This window comes from Lissotriton helveticus, chromosome 2_1 (genome assembly GCF_964261635.1).
Source record: "Lissotriton helveticus chromosome 2_1, aLisHel1.1, whole genome shotgun sequence".
Taxonomy (NCBI): domain Eukaryota; kingdom Metazoa; phylum Chordata; class Amphibia; order Caudata; family Salamandridae; genus Lissotriton; species Lissotriton helveticus.
Window position 1 is genome coordinate 800,230,644 of NC_136059.1, and position 12,676 is coordinate 800,243,319.

General features: G+C 47.6%; 1 protein-coding gene across 5 annotated transcripts in view; it reads right to left on the bottom strand.

The window, feature by feature from the left end:
- YTHDC2 (YTH N6-methyladenosine RNA binding protein C2) overlaps window positions 1-12,676 on the bottom strand; it is a 1,035,502-nt gene that overhangs the window by 838,048 nt on the left and 184,778 nt on the right. For all 5 annotated transcript variants that reach the window (XM_078675531.1, XM_078675532.1, XM_078675530.1 and 2 more), the window contains exon 4: window positions 4,747-4,943. In XM_078675531.1, the coding sequence (XP_078531657.1) occupies window positions 4,747-4,943 (197 nt within the window). The remainder of the gene's footprint in view (window positions 1-4,746; window positions 4,944-12,676) is intronic.

The window sequence follows — 12,676 nt, forward strand, 5'->3', positions numbered from 1 at the left end:
ACATGGTACCTAGCATGGCATTAGAACAAAATGTCACCAAATGTTATGGTTATGATGCTGACATCACTGTGTTTGGCATGGAACAGACTTGGGTGTGCAACATGTTGCCCTGAGTTTCACGTCATGACATCATGTGACGCATTATGGGCGTTTAGGGGGCATTTTAACTAGGCAAGGAGGAAATGTGCCAGGTGTGTCACAGGTGTGAGCTACGTATTAAAGGTAATGTCGAGTGCTTCTCTGACGCTGGTACAAAGGTGGGATGACGAACTGAGTCAATCAATCAGTCAAATAACTTTATTCGCATTTAGTCAATGCATAAAAGTAAAAGTAGTTATCACAGTACGAATTGATCAAGGAATAATTCAAAACAGTTAGAAAATAATTGTATACATTTTTCCTTTTAAAAGATATCAACATTTATATGCATCCACATTACTGGAGCTAGCAGCTATACATTTATGAGAGGAATATTTGCAGTAATCAATTTATGATGGTAACACCCTCACGTGTGGTTTATTCAGAATAGCCAAGCACTGGAAACATGGCTGTGCTTTCTTCCCTGCCCCCTGGCTGTGCTTGCTTCCCTGCCCCCTGGCTGTGCTTGCTTCCCTGCCCGTGCTTGCTTCCCTGCCCCCTGGCTGTGCTTGCCTCTCTGCCCCCTGGTTGTGCTTGCTCCCCCGCCCCCTGGTTCCCCTTCCCCTGGTTGTGCTTGCTCCCCTGCAACTTGGCTGTGCTTGCTTCCCTGCCACCTGGCTGTGCTTCCTTCCATGCCCCCTCGCTGTGCTTGCTTCCCTGCCCCCTCGCTGTGCTTGCTTCGCTGCCCCCTCGCTGTGCTTGCTTCCCTGCCCCCTCGCTGTGCTTGCTTCCCTGCCCCCTCGCTGTGCTTGCTCTCCTGAGTGTGTGTGTGGCTCTGGGTGTGTGTGTGTGGCTCTGGGTGTGTGTGTGTGTCTCTGGGTGTGTGTGTGTGTGTGGCTCTGGGTGTGTGTGTGTGTGGCTCTGGGTGTGTGTGTGTGTGTGTGTGTGGCTCTGGGTGTGTGTGTGTGGCTCTGGGTGTGTGTGTGTGGCTCTGGGTGTGTGTGGCTCTGGGTGTGTGTGGGGGGGGGGGCTCTGGGTGTGTGTGTGTGGCTCTGGGTGTGTGTGTTGGTGGCTCTGGGTGTGTGTGTGTGGCTGGTTCTGGGTGTGTGTGTGTGTGGCTCTGGGCGTGTGTGTGTGTGGCTCTGGGTGTGTGTGTGTGGTAGTAATTGCTGTCTGCTGAGCTCGTCCATAGGGTACAATAGGTCTCACATTTGCGAGAGATTAAGCTAATGGCAATGTAAATGACAATGCCATTTATTTATCTGTTTTCAAAACCAACACATAAATACAAATTTCGTCATTTACAATGCCAATAGATCAAACTTTTCCAAATGCGAAACCGTTGCATTGTAAATGCTTGTTTGTAAATAGTACCTATGGGATTGTATAAATTAAGCACCTTGTATATATCTAATGGATGTGTTGTTAATTAAGTATGGAGGATGTTATTTTGGTTTGCCCGTTGCTTTAAAGAACTGCTGTTCCAGCCTAAAGAGGAGCTTTCCTCCCAAGTTTTATACATTTCTAGTATATGTCTTTTAAGTGGAGCCACTGTCATTGTTAGAGTTCTATGGGAATGGATATAAATGTATCCCATATAATTAAATTGACTAGAATAAATAACTGATGTTAGAGAAAAAGTAATAATATAAATGTACTGTATTGTATATTTTATATTTTCAGATACACAGTCCCCCCGTATTTTTCCCACAAGAGACATCACTGCCCTGATGAAGGTGTGGCCGGGTTGGGCCTATACACCAAAACGCGCGTTGGCGGGTATCCTGTGGGCAACAGGATTGTCCTTGGATCGTCAATCCCTTTTATTGTTATCTGTTGCCCAGCAGTGTTTCATTCTAAACAATTTTTGCAATGGCATTTATGTATCAGTGGGAGTGTGTCTGCCTTTATGTATGAGAGACTGATGGTGTGTGTGTGGATAGTATGTTGAAGAGTGATTTTGATGGTGATGTGGGTATGTGGGACTGTGTGAGGTTTTGAACCGTGTATGTTTTTATTGACTTTTTGTAAAATTAAGTAATTTTTATGTTGTGATATGAATATATCAGATTTTGTAACCACGTATCTATTAAAATAAAATAATAAATGGATATATAAAAAGTACATTATTTATTTATTTATTTATAAAGTTTTATATAGCGCGAACTTGATCCCGAAGGATATCAGAGCGCTTTACAATTTGAAGCGAAGGTAACAAATCAAACAAGCATTTACAATGCAACGGTCTCGCCTTTGCAAAAGTTAGAGCTAATGGCATTGTAAATGACAACGTTTTTCTTTATGTGTTGGTTTTGAAAATAGATAAATAAATGGCATTGTCATTTATAATGCCAATAGCTTAATCTCTCGCAAATGCGAGACCTATTGCATTTGCGCACACACAGCTACACACACACAGCCACACACACACAGCCACACACACACACACAGAGCCGCACACACACACATACACACACATACATACATACACATACACACACACACACACATGCACACACACATGCACACACACACACACATGCACACACACCCATACACACACACACACACACACACACACACAGAGACACACACACACAGAGCCACACACACACAGCCACACACACAGAGCCACACACAACACAAGAACAGAACCGGCCCCACAGGACTGTGGAGCACTCCAGGAACTGCCCAACAACGGTGGAGCGGCCCGCTGCGAGACGGGCCGCTCTGACTCTTCCTCCCCAACACGGACTATGTTGAACCCCACTCACCGGCTCTCCTCAGGCTGCTCCTCCAGTGGGGGTTCAATCGCTGTCTGGGCTCTTGGACGGCTGCACGCGGGGCTGACATGCGGCGGGGGCAGGCACCGACAATGTGCCTCGTGCCCCCTCCGCGTTACCTCTCCACAGGCTGCTGCAGTTGCGGGGCGCTCTCTCGTGGGAGCCCCGCCTCGCCAGGGCCACGTTTCACCCAGTCCATCTCAGGACCGGGACTTAGTGTGGAGCTAGCGGGGCTCTCGGCTGCCGTCTCCTGCACTTCCGGACGGATTTCAGGCCCCGCCCACGTCACGGGCAGGAGCTGCCTGACGTCCGGTTTGGACACACGCTTTGAATTGACGTGGACCCCATGCGATCTTGGCAAACAAAGCATGCTATTGTCCGGGTAATTTTTCCAAAAGGGCTGAAATCAAGTGGTTTTCTCAGCCCACACAGACTCTGTGGTTGAATTTTGGGAGTTATGACTTTAAATAGAAAGTAATTGGACAGTAAATAGAAAGAATAACTTAATAGTCAACCCTATACCGTCCGATAGTACATTTGTTTTTAAATTAAGCTTTTAGCGCTATTTATGTTGTGTTTAGTAAGACAATATTCACGATCACCCAGTTAAATGTCTATATGTGAACTTTACAAAGAATGTTGATTGCAGTTAGAATATACTCTAATCCAGCTAGCACCTCCACTCTACACCTTCTCCCTCTAGCCGCACATCAAACCGCACAATATGCTAGTTAAGTAAATCATCATAGTGACAATACAACACAAAGTATTTCTTTTTTGCGAAATTAAGAGCCCGTTAGATACAGAAATGCGTTAATACAAAGAGCTCTCTGCCATTTTGAAACGATACTGACTCGCAGCAGTCCATAAAGATCTGTATTGTGCGGTAGAAAGGTGCAGCCTCGCGCTGGCTCTAGGGCGATGGTCGCTGCTCGCCCCCCGCCGTCTCAAACTAGTGATTGCACACTCTTGTCGCTGCTTGTGGGAGGGAGGGAGGGAGGGAGGGAGGTAGGGGATGCACTTCTCGCGTTCCCCTCTTTGTGGTCTGGAGTCCTGGGCTGGTGCTACCCGTTATTCTGCGTGGCGTGACCACGGAGCTACTGTTCGGACGGGATGAGTGTGCGAGAAGAGAGAGTGGCCAGCGGGGATGCAAACAAGTCGGCCTGGAGTGCATAACAGCCTCGGAAGAGACACGGGAGGGCAGGAGCGTGACGCCGTGAGCGTGCACGTTGGCTTTGGCGTTCCCTGCGGCTCGAGACAGTAGTGGCGCCTGCAGTCTTCGCCGTTTCTTTGAAGCGCGTTCACAGACCGGTGTCTGCTCGTGCACCAGTCTGTTCCACTGTGAAGCACGTTCACAGACCTGAATCGGCTCGTGCCCAGGCCTGGATCGGCTCGTGCACAGGTCTGTCTCCAGGTCCGTCTCCCTTGGAAGCAAACACGGCGACTAGAAGTCTCGTTGGCGGCAGCGCTTCGCGCTGCAATGCCAGCGAGACCTAAAAATGAGTCTAACTACATGGGTAGTCTAATAGGCATTGAATCAACTAGTACAAACATAACAGCTCAATGTTTTGCTTGTGCCTTGGACTTTAGAAAGACAGTTACGGCTCCTCTGGCTATCCAGGATCCCTATGCTGGACCAAATTGTTAACCCCTAGGCAGGGTCTCTTGTTCTCTAATTTTTGGGTTCGTGTGCACTGATACACAGCAATCAGTAGTGTAGTAGACTGTCCGACCATTTTAAAAAACAGAGGGTTGGGAGGAGGGTTCAGAAAGCAACATAATGCTTGCAATCACAAATGGCACCCAACCGAAAAGCTCAAATTAAAGCGATCACCAATGTCTTGACGAAGCAAACCAAAATGGACTGCGCTAAATAAAGACGTACCAGCTTCAACAGCAAACACATTTCCTCGCTCTGTCTTGGGAAGAAGTTCCGTGCGTTCCTTGTTGGTGACGGGGAATCTTTGAATCAGGCTCCTGACAGCATGCTTCGTATTGTGTGTCAAGTTGCAGGTCATCATTGCACGGGTCATCTCAGAGCCATCTTTCTTCCTCACAGTTAAATATCTGTTTGCGCCCTTTCTAAAAAAGAAACCGTTATTTTAACAGCAGACTCGAATAACCTAAGACGTACAGCGATTCACTTCTACAAACAACATGTGTTAAATGGCGCCATTCTTCACAGTCAGTGTAGCATTGCATTTGTAAAGAACACGTTAAAAGCACCGCATTTGATTCACCCATTTTCAACTAAATGAAAATGTAGAATTTCTTATACAGAACAAGGTTTCATAATATACGACTCTGGGTGATCACGTCTAGGGTTTCATCCATACAGTGAAGGACAAGGAAGAGGTAAGCGGCAAGGGGAATGCAAGAGAAGACTGGGCGAACACAATCAAATCTGTCACTGTTCAGTATTTCAGTATCTCAGAAACTGCACTCACACCCCCCTCGCCCCCGCCCCTTTTGCATCGCGAGTCAAACATGGCCTTTGCTCTGATTCTGCTATGACTGGTAGTTCTTTTAGTTCCTGTAAAAGCAATGGTGCCTGTTTCTTACCCCCGCAAGAATACGCAATAATGAGCCCCAAAAAGTGTTTCTCTTGTAGTAGAATTTGCTGTAATTTCAAATACACGCACTTAAATATCAGGCAAAGTAGATTGATAACTTATTATAGCACGGGTAATTAGGTTCGTTTTCCTTTATCTGACTGCAAAATAGAAGGGTAACTGTAATCCGGACCTAGTGAACCTGCTACAAGCTAAAGGGATGTGTCACATCATGTGTGAAAGGTAAAGATTTCCTTGCACGGATGAAAATAAAAACATCTGTTTGCAATATAATGTACGCTTTTTAAGTAGCTTCAAATATTCACCGCTGCACACGAAACATTGAGGCCTATTTACAAAATTAAACATGCACTTGCACATTTGTTCAAGTGTATTAAATATTTATTAGTACATCCAAGCATATCTTTACAATTTTTTTTATATTCGCCATTTCAACAATGGAGAGTTGCATCTAGATGTAAACTTGTATTTCTTCATCCACTGGAATGTTGGCGGAGCCTCCTCCAACAAGATTTACATGTGTAAAGTTAATAGCAGTAACTTTGCACGTGTGTGTTGAGCTCAGCTACTGTGTCGTAAATATTCTTTTGGGAGAGTATAAGGAGAATAAATCCAGTTTATTATTTGTATTTTTTACACATTACTTTAAAAAATGCCCACCTGAGCTAACTAATTTATTTAATATGTAGTTTTTTAAATAAAAATTGTCTTGAATTATTGTAAATTTGACATATTTTAAAATGTTTTATACAGTTTAAATGTGTAATTTATTTTCAAGTACATTTATTAATAACTTAATAAAAGAATAACTATGTATAAAATATGATTCATCTGTCAAAATAAGGTAATTATTCATAAATTAGTTTCTAGGGGGTGTTAGAGTGGCGATGTGTGGTGCTTGATTTGCTTCAAGTCTTGGCTGGAGTACTTTGAAATTATTTTGACACCCTTAGGTCTGTTGTAACTTTAGAAGTAAAATTTATGAATATCAATCTTTGGTAGGTGTGTTTTGTATTAGCCCTAAACTGCTCCTTATATTTCTCTCAATCCCTCCCATTTAGACGTAGTCCCCATTTTCCAGCCACTCAACCTAGTCCCTCCTACACTTACTACTGGAACGTATACCTATGAGCGTGCTGGTCCACACCACCATAGCGGAGCACTCTACACAGAAAAGAAAGGGCAGGAAGAGATCTCTGCATGTAATTGTGAATAACATTTTTTAATACATTAGCACTACGGTAGTAATACTTTACGTGCTACAAAATTAAGTTTGTGAATAGGCCCCATTGACTCTTTATCCTGAATGTGATGTTAACAACGATTTTTAAAGGATCCAAACAACCAAAACACAATTTACTTTGTGATGCACAGAAGGGTAAAATCACTTGGAAATATTTCTTATCTTTTTAACCATGTCCTATTTTCAGTGAATATTAACACAATTGTAAACCCAAAAAACACAGCATTGCTTCTAAAATAAAAGGGAATTACTGGGCATTACAGACATACAATTCCATTTTCCTTTCATTATACATTTTGGCACTTATTGAAAGTGCCATACAGTATGTGCAGAGCACATTTATATGTACATAACGCTGTTTGCACACAATATGAGTTCAATTTTAAAACCACATTCATATTTCTTTTAAATATGCAAGTAGAAATTTTGCATATTGTTTGCCTATGTTGTGTAATTTTTTTGTACTCATCTTCCTTCTATTAGGGATATAATGTGCAGTTTGAAAAGAATGTGCATGAACCACCTGAATTGCTCTAACAGAATTTGTTCTTAACTGCTGATTCTGAACAGTGTTGGTTTTGCCCACTGCCAAATTAACTAGCTTGATAGCGATGCGAAGAACAAGTTATTTACCTTTGGTAATGCCTTATCTGGTAGAGACTCTATCTACCCGCAGATTCCTTACCTTAGAACAATGATATTCGAAGTACAGCCCGGGGATGGGCGGGGGGATATGCATGCGGCCCACCTGACCTTTACATGCAGCCCCTAGTAAACAGCAGTACTGGGCTACTGTTTACAATGCACTAACATTCATAAAGGTTTTGAATAAATGGCAAGCATTCATTTACAGGCAAAAGGAAGTAAAAGAAAAGAAGCCCAGAAGGTGTCCTGCTAAACTTCGAGAAGACTTATGAGACGGGGCAAGATGTATGAAAGGGTTTTACCCACTCTGTGTCTATGGGAAACTGTGTTGATATATATGGCCTAAAGCCCCTTTAAAGTAAAAAAAGTGTATTTCATTAACATGCAGAAGTCGCCGTCGTTACTGAGAAACAGCTCAGTAAACTACAGAACGTTCAAAACGCTGCCCCCAGACTGGTCCTCAATACCCCCCGCCACAGCCAAATCACACAACACATCCGGCAACTCCTTTGGCCCCCCCGGTCAACAAGAGAATCACCTTCAAGCTCCTCACATATGCCTACAAAGCTCTCCAAAACATAGGACCAGAATACCTGAACCTCAGCCTCGCATTCCACATATCTGCCAGATAACTCTGTTCCACCCATCAGATCCCAGCCTCTGTACCAATGGATCCACAAGACCAGAACCGGAAGTTCTTTCTGCTCCCTCGATGCCAAGACCTGGAACACACGGCCACTCCACCTCAGGCAATCTGTGTCGCTGACCTAATTCAAGAAGGATCTCAAGACCTGGCTTCTCGAATGCTCCCCCACACCCAGAAGGACCAGCAATCCTCCTCCCTCCAGTGCCTTGAGACCCTCATGGGCGAGTAGTCACGCTTTATAAACCCATGATTTATTGACTGATTGAGAAGTGTTTCACCTCAGTACATCAGATTATATCAGTGCATTGCTAAGTTTTTTTTTAAGTGACAATTTTCAAACATGAATTTAGAAACATTCATGCCTCCCCCCCCCCCCGTCCCAACAACAACGTCAATAGTAATCTAAGAGGCAGGTTAGTTATGTGCACCCTCTGGTTGGTATGGGTTGCTGTTAGACATGGACAATTTATAGTTTATTAAACCAAACACTAGAGAAGATTTTGTAAAACAATTGCTTAGGATCACACAATTTGGTCGAGTGGGGAAGCTGAGAGTGATGCCAGGTGTTCTGGTTTGACATAGTGCAATTGAACCATTAAATGTACATGCAGGGGCGTGGCCAAGATGGCGGCGGAGTAGGACATTTCTTCGGTCCCTCCGGCGCCACAAACTTTCAAGCTTTGTTTTAGCCCCTTCTTTGCGCCCATCCACGCTTGCAATTGTGCCTGGGAACCCTCGGGTGCTGTAGGGCGGCGAACGGCACCTTTTGTATCTCGAAAGGCCGGAGTGGAGAGGAGCGGAGCTACACGGCCTAAGCAGGCCTGCCAAGTGTCACGCATCAGGCGTGACACTAGCGTATTTCAGTGTGGTAATCCGCATTACCGCACTGAAATGCATTGTCACGCATAATCGTAGTGTCTCAGCAGGTGTCTAACTGTGAAGTGCTACCACGGTAGTAGAAGCTGTGCTCCATTACGTGAAGCAGCATGAGCCTGGTGAGCTGCTGGCAGCATAAAGTGGACAAACTGTGAGCTATCTGACCTGCGCCTGCTGCACACAACTGAAGCATTGCAAACTGATGTATGGTTTGTACCAGGTCAAAACGGGAGTGGCGGCCGCGCCGTCTTCAGGGCTCAGCTGCAGCTTTCATTCTCACAGCTCTGCTCACGAGTCTCAGCCCTGGCCGGCAGCGGCGGCATGTAGCGCACGTGGGTTTAAGTAAGTCAGGATGTTTTAGGTTATGTATGAGGGATATAGCCCCCGAGGTTTTTTGAGGATTTGGTTGCAGAGGAAAGATGATTGTGCTGACATCAAGTCGCTGCGCAGCACTTTGGTTTCACGTTCGTGCCTTGCACAAGGAGACTCCTGGGCCCTGGAGGCAGCGCGTGATCAGCTGCAGTCAGTGCCGCTCATGAAGGTCAGCACTGGGCATGGCTCGAGGCCCCGGGGGTGCTTGCCCTGGCATGGCTGTGGGCCCCGGGGGTGCTTGCCCTGGGCAAGGCTGGAGGTTGGAGGCCCCGGGGGTGCGTGCTGGTGTCTGCCGCCGTTCAGCCTCGGCCAGCCAACAGCCACCTTCACTTGGACTAAGGCAGCAGCTCTCTATCTCACTGCAATAACAGTGACCACAGCGAGGGGGAGAAAAAAACACTGGCAGCACTCTACAGAAAGTAGAGATTTCTAGTTTGTACACGGGGCACGTCTCTTTACTGGGCTCAGGTGTGAGTGGTGTACGAGAGAGAGACTGCACGGTGGGTGAGGGGGAGTGCTTTGTCGGGCCCCGAGGAGTATTGCAAAGGGTTTCCTTGCCTGAAGGAGGGGTAACATCGGGTAGGAGAATTGTAAGGTGAGCAAAAGAGAGCATCACGGCGGAAAGGGTTTGAGTTAGTGGAAATGAGGGAGGAGGCTTCGGTGCAGAAGGAAATCGGGGTGTGTGAGAGGTGGGTAGGTGGAGGAGGCCTTCCTCATCTTGTGACTCATCTTTGTCCCATACACAGTGCATCATTTATGCAGGAGCTTGGTAGTGGAGAGAATTATGTTTTTGGGGTCTGAGAGTTATTTTTCTTCCACCATATTTTGGTCCAGAGCTACTACTAGAGAGACTTACAGAAAGGGAGCAAGAAGAAAGCAGAGGAAGATAATGGAACAGTGACAGATGAAGATAGCGGGAATGAAAAATAACCTACTAGAGTGAGATAAGAACACAGGAAGTGCAGGTGGATTGAAGAAAGAAGCATGACGTGGAATCAAAATGTATTAGCCTTCGTATTCATGAACCCCTACATTCGGCAGCATGAGTGACAGCCTCTTTAGAAAAAGTATGATCTCCTTCTGTTTTTTATTTGTTTGCAAATTCGGCATGGCATATGTATAAAATACCAATGAACTTGGCCTAAATGCCATCAAGGCAAGCTTAATGGCACACCAAAAAAATATACATGTATCAAACAGGGTAATGTAAAGACTAGCATTTGAGCATAGCTCAGCAAACCTAAACTATGTAGGATACTTGAAAAAAACTAGAACTCAAGCCCAGATGCTCAAATGGATGTAATGTATGATATTGATATGCTTCCCTGGTTTCCATTGCTTGAGTTAGTTCACGAGAAAGTGTCACTCATGGTCATTAAAATGTCACTCATAATTGCACTGAAATTATGAGCATGTCACACATTGCAATCTGAAACCTTGGCAGCTATGCCTAAGCCCCGTCGGCCGTTGGCGCTGAGTGGCGGAGGAGTGGTGCGGGCTGCCCGAGGCGCTGAGGCGGCGACAGCGGAGGTCTTGTGGATTGCAGCCGGGAGCCTCGCAGCAAGGGGCCGTAGGCGGACGGGCGTGTCCTCGAGCCCTGAATAGCCCGGAGGTGCCGGGGCCTGCCGACGAGCCGTTGCGGGCTAGGAGCTTTGTTGGTGCCAGCCGCGGCCTGCACCACTTGAGGGCGAAGAGAGCGCGGAGGCCGCTGTGAGGCCTGCGCAGGACGGCGCTCGCAGGCGGGCTCTCCGGAACCGCTGAGACGGTGGGGAAGAGAGGAGTGACCCGGGAGCGAATGGCAGTGACCCGGCCCCAGTTGGGGGCGAGAGGAGTGACCCGGTGAAGCGGCCCCCTGGAGAGCGGTGGAGCTATGCAGACCAACGGGGCCTAGACGGAGGTATTGGGAGTGACTCAGGACGATTGCGGTGGTTGAGATCCCTGCTATGCGGGCGAGTGCTCCCTCGCAGTTTTGCTCTGCTGCCTGCTTTGGTGAAGGTGAGAGGCGTGTGAGTGACCCCTGAGGGGTAGTGGTATCTCGGTCCGTGTTTCGGCGGACGGGGTTACGTGGAGGAGTGGGCGACTACATGGAGGACGGGGATTGCGGCGTGAGGCCTTCCTGACCTTGGGTGGGGTTGGCCATCTGCAGAGCCGGTGGTTCTGCTTGAGGACAGTGCTTCTTGGCGTCCCCACCCCCGCTACTGTTTGGCGCGAGTGGCTACTCAGCCCGCATTTCGGCGGGACCCGCACCACCGACTGTTGCAGGGCCTGTTGCTTCCAACTCGCGACAGCGCTTTCTGAGGCGCATCTGCTGCCCAGGGGGGCCTATACCTGCACCCTTGCGCCTGGGGCCGGCTGATCTTGGATGTGGTGCCGTGTTTGCGCCTGGCTGCCGTTGAGCAGGCGAGTCTGCTTGGTGATCCCGAGGGGGGTCCTGGTCTGGAGGCGGCAGAGCCAGTACTTGGCTATTGGAGGTTGTGGCCCCCTTGACAGTGTAGGTGGCGTTGGCTCGCTACAGGGCGATAGGGTGCGGAACAACCTACTGGGTTGGAATTGGCAGACGGAGTTGTCGGGCACCCCCAAAGTGTTCAACTGATCAGTACAAGGCACGCCACTGCCACCGCTGTGAGCCATGGACGGAGTTAAAATGGCGATGGCAAGGCTCAAAACAGATAAGCTGCCAAAGGACAACAACCAGAGGCCCTCTCTGCAGGCGGCCTCGCCGACCACAACGAAATCCCCGCACCAGGATAACAATGATGCACCGGCGACCAAAGCGTTCATGCTAGAGTTGTTTAAGGCTATTAAGGAAGATATAACGGAACTACGTTCCCAGCTGGCCTCGGATATGAGAGAACTACCCAGGGATGTAGACGATGTAGGGGAGCGAGTTGCGACCTTGGAGGAACACGATCTAGGGACGGTGGAGGAAGTACACCGACTGCAACAGGATGTGCACCGTCTCACGGAGCAGAACTTAGACCTTCAGTCCCATGCCGAAGACCTGGAGAACAGGTCTCGGCGCAATAACATTCGGATCAGAGCGGTCCCGTGGAAGGGGGAAGGAGACGACCTTAGGGAGTATGTGGAGGCCCTCTTTAAACATGTTCTGAATGAAGAGGGTTTACAGGGGATTAAAATGGACCGTGTGCACTGGGTGGGCCTACCGAGGGGGCCCAAGTCACCTCCTCCAGACACTTGTGTGTGTGCATGACTTTCAACTTAAAGAGCGAATCTTGAGGCGGGCGCGCGACCTTGTAACCCTCCAATTCCGGGATCACCATCCTGTGTTATACCAAGCCTTAGCAGCCTCCACATTGCTCAAGCGGAGAGACTTTAAGCCCGTCACTAATTACCTGAGGGAGCAGGGGGTCCCCTACTCCTGGGGGCACCCGTTCAGGCTTATCTTCAAATGGAAGGCCAAACTAGTTCAGGTTCGTTCCTTGGATGCAGCTCGTACCAT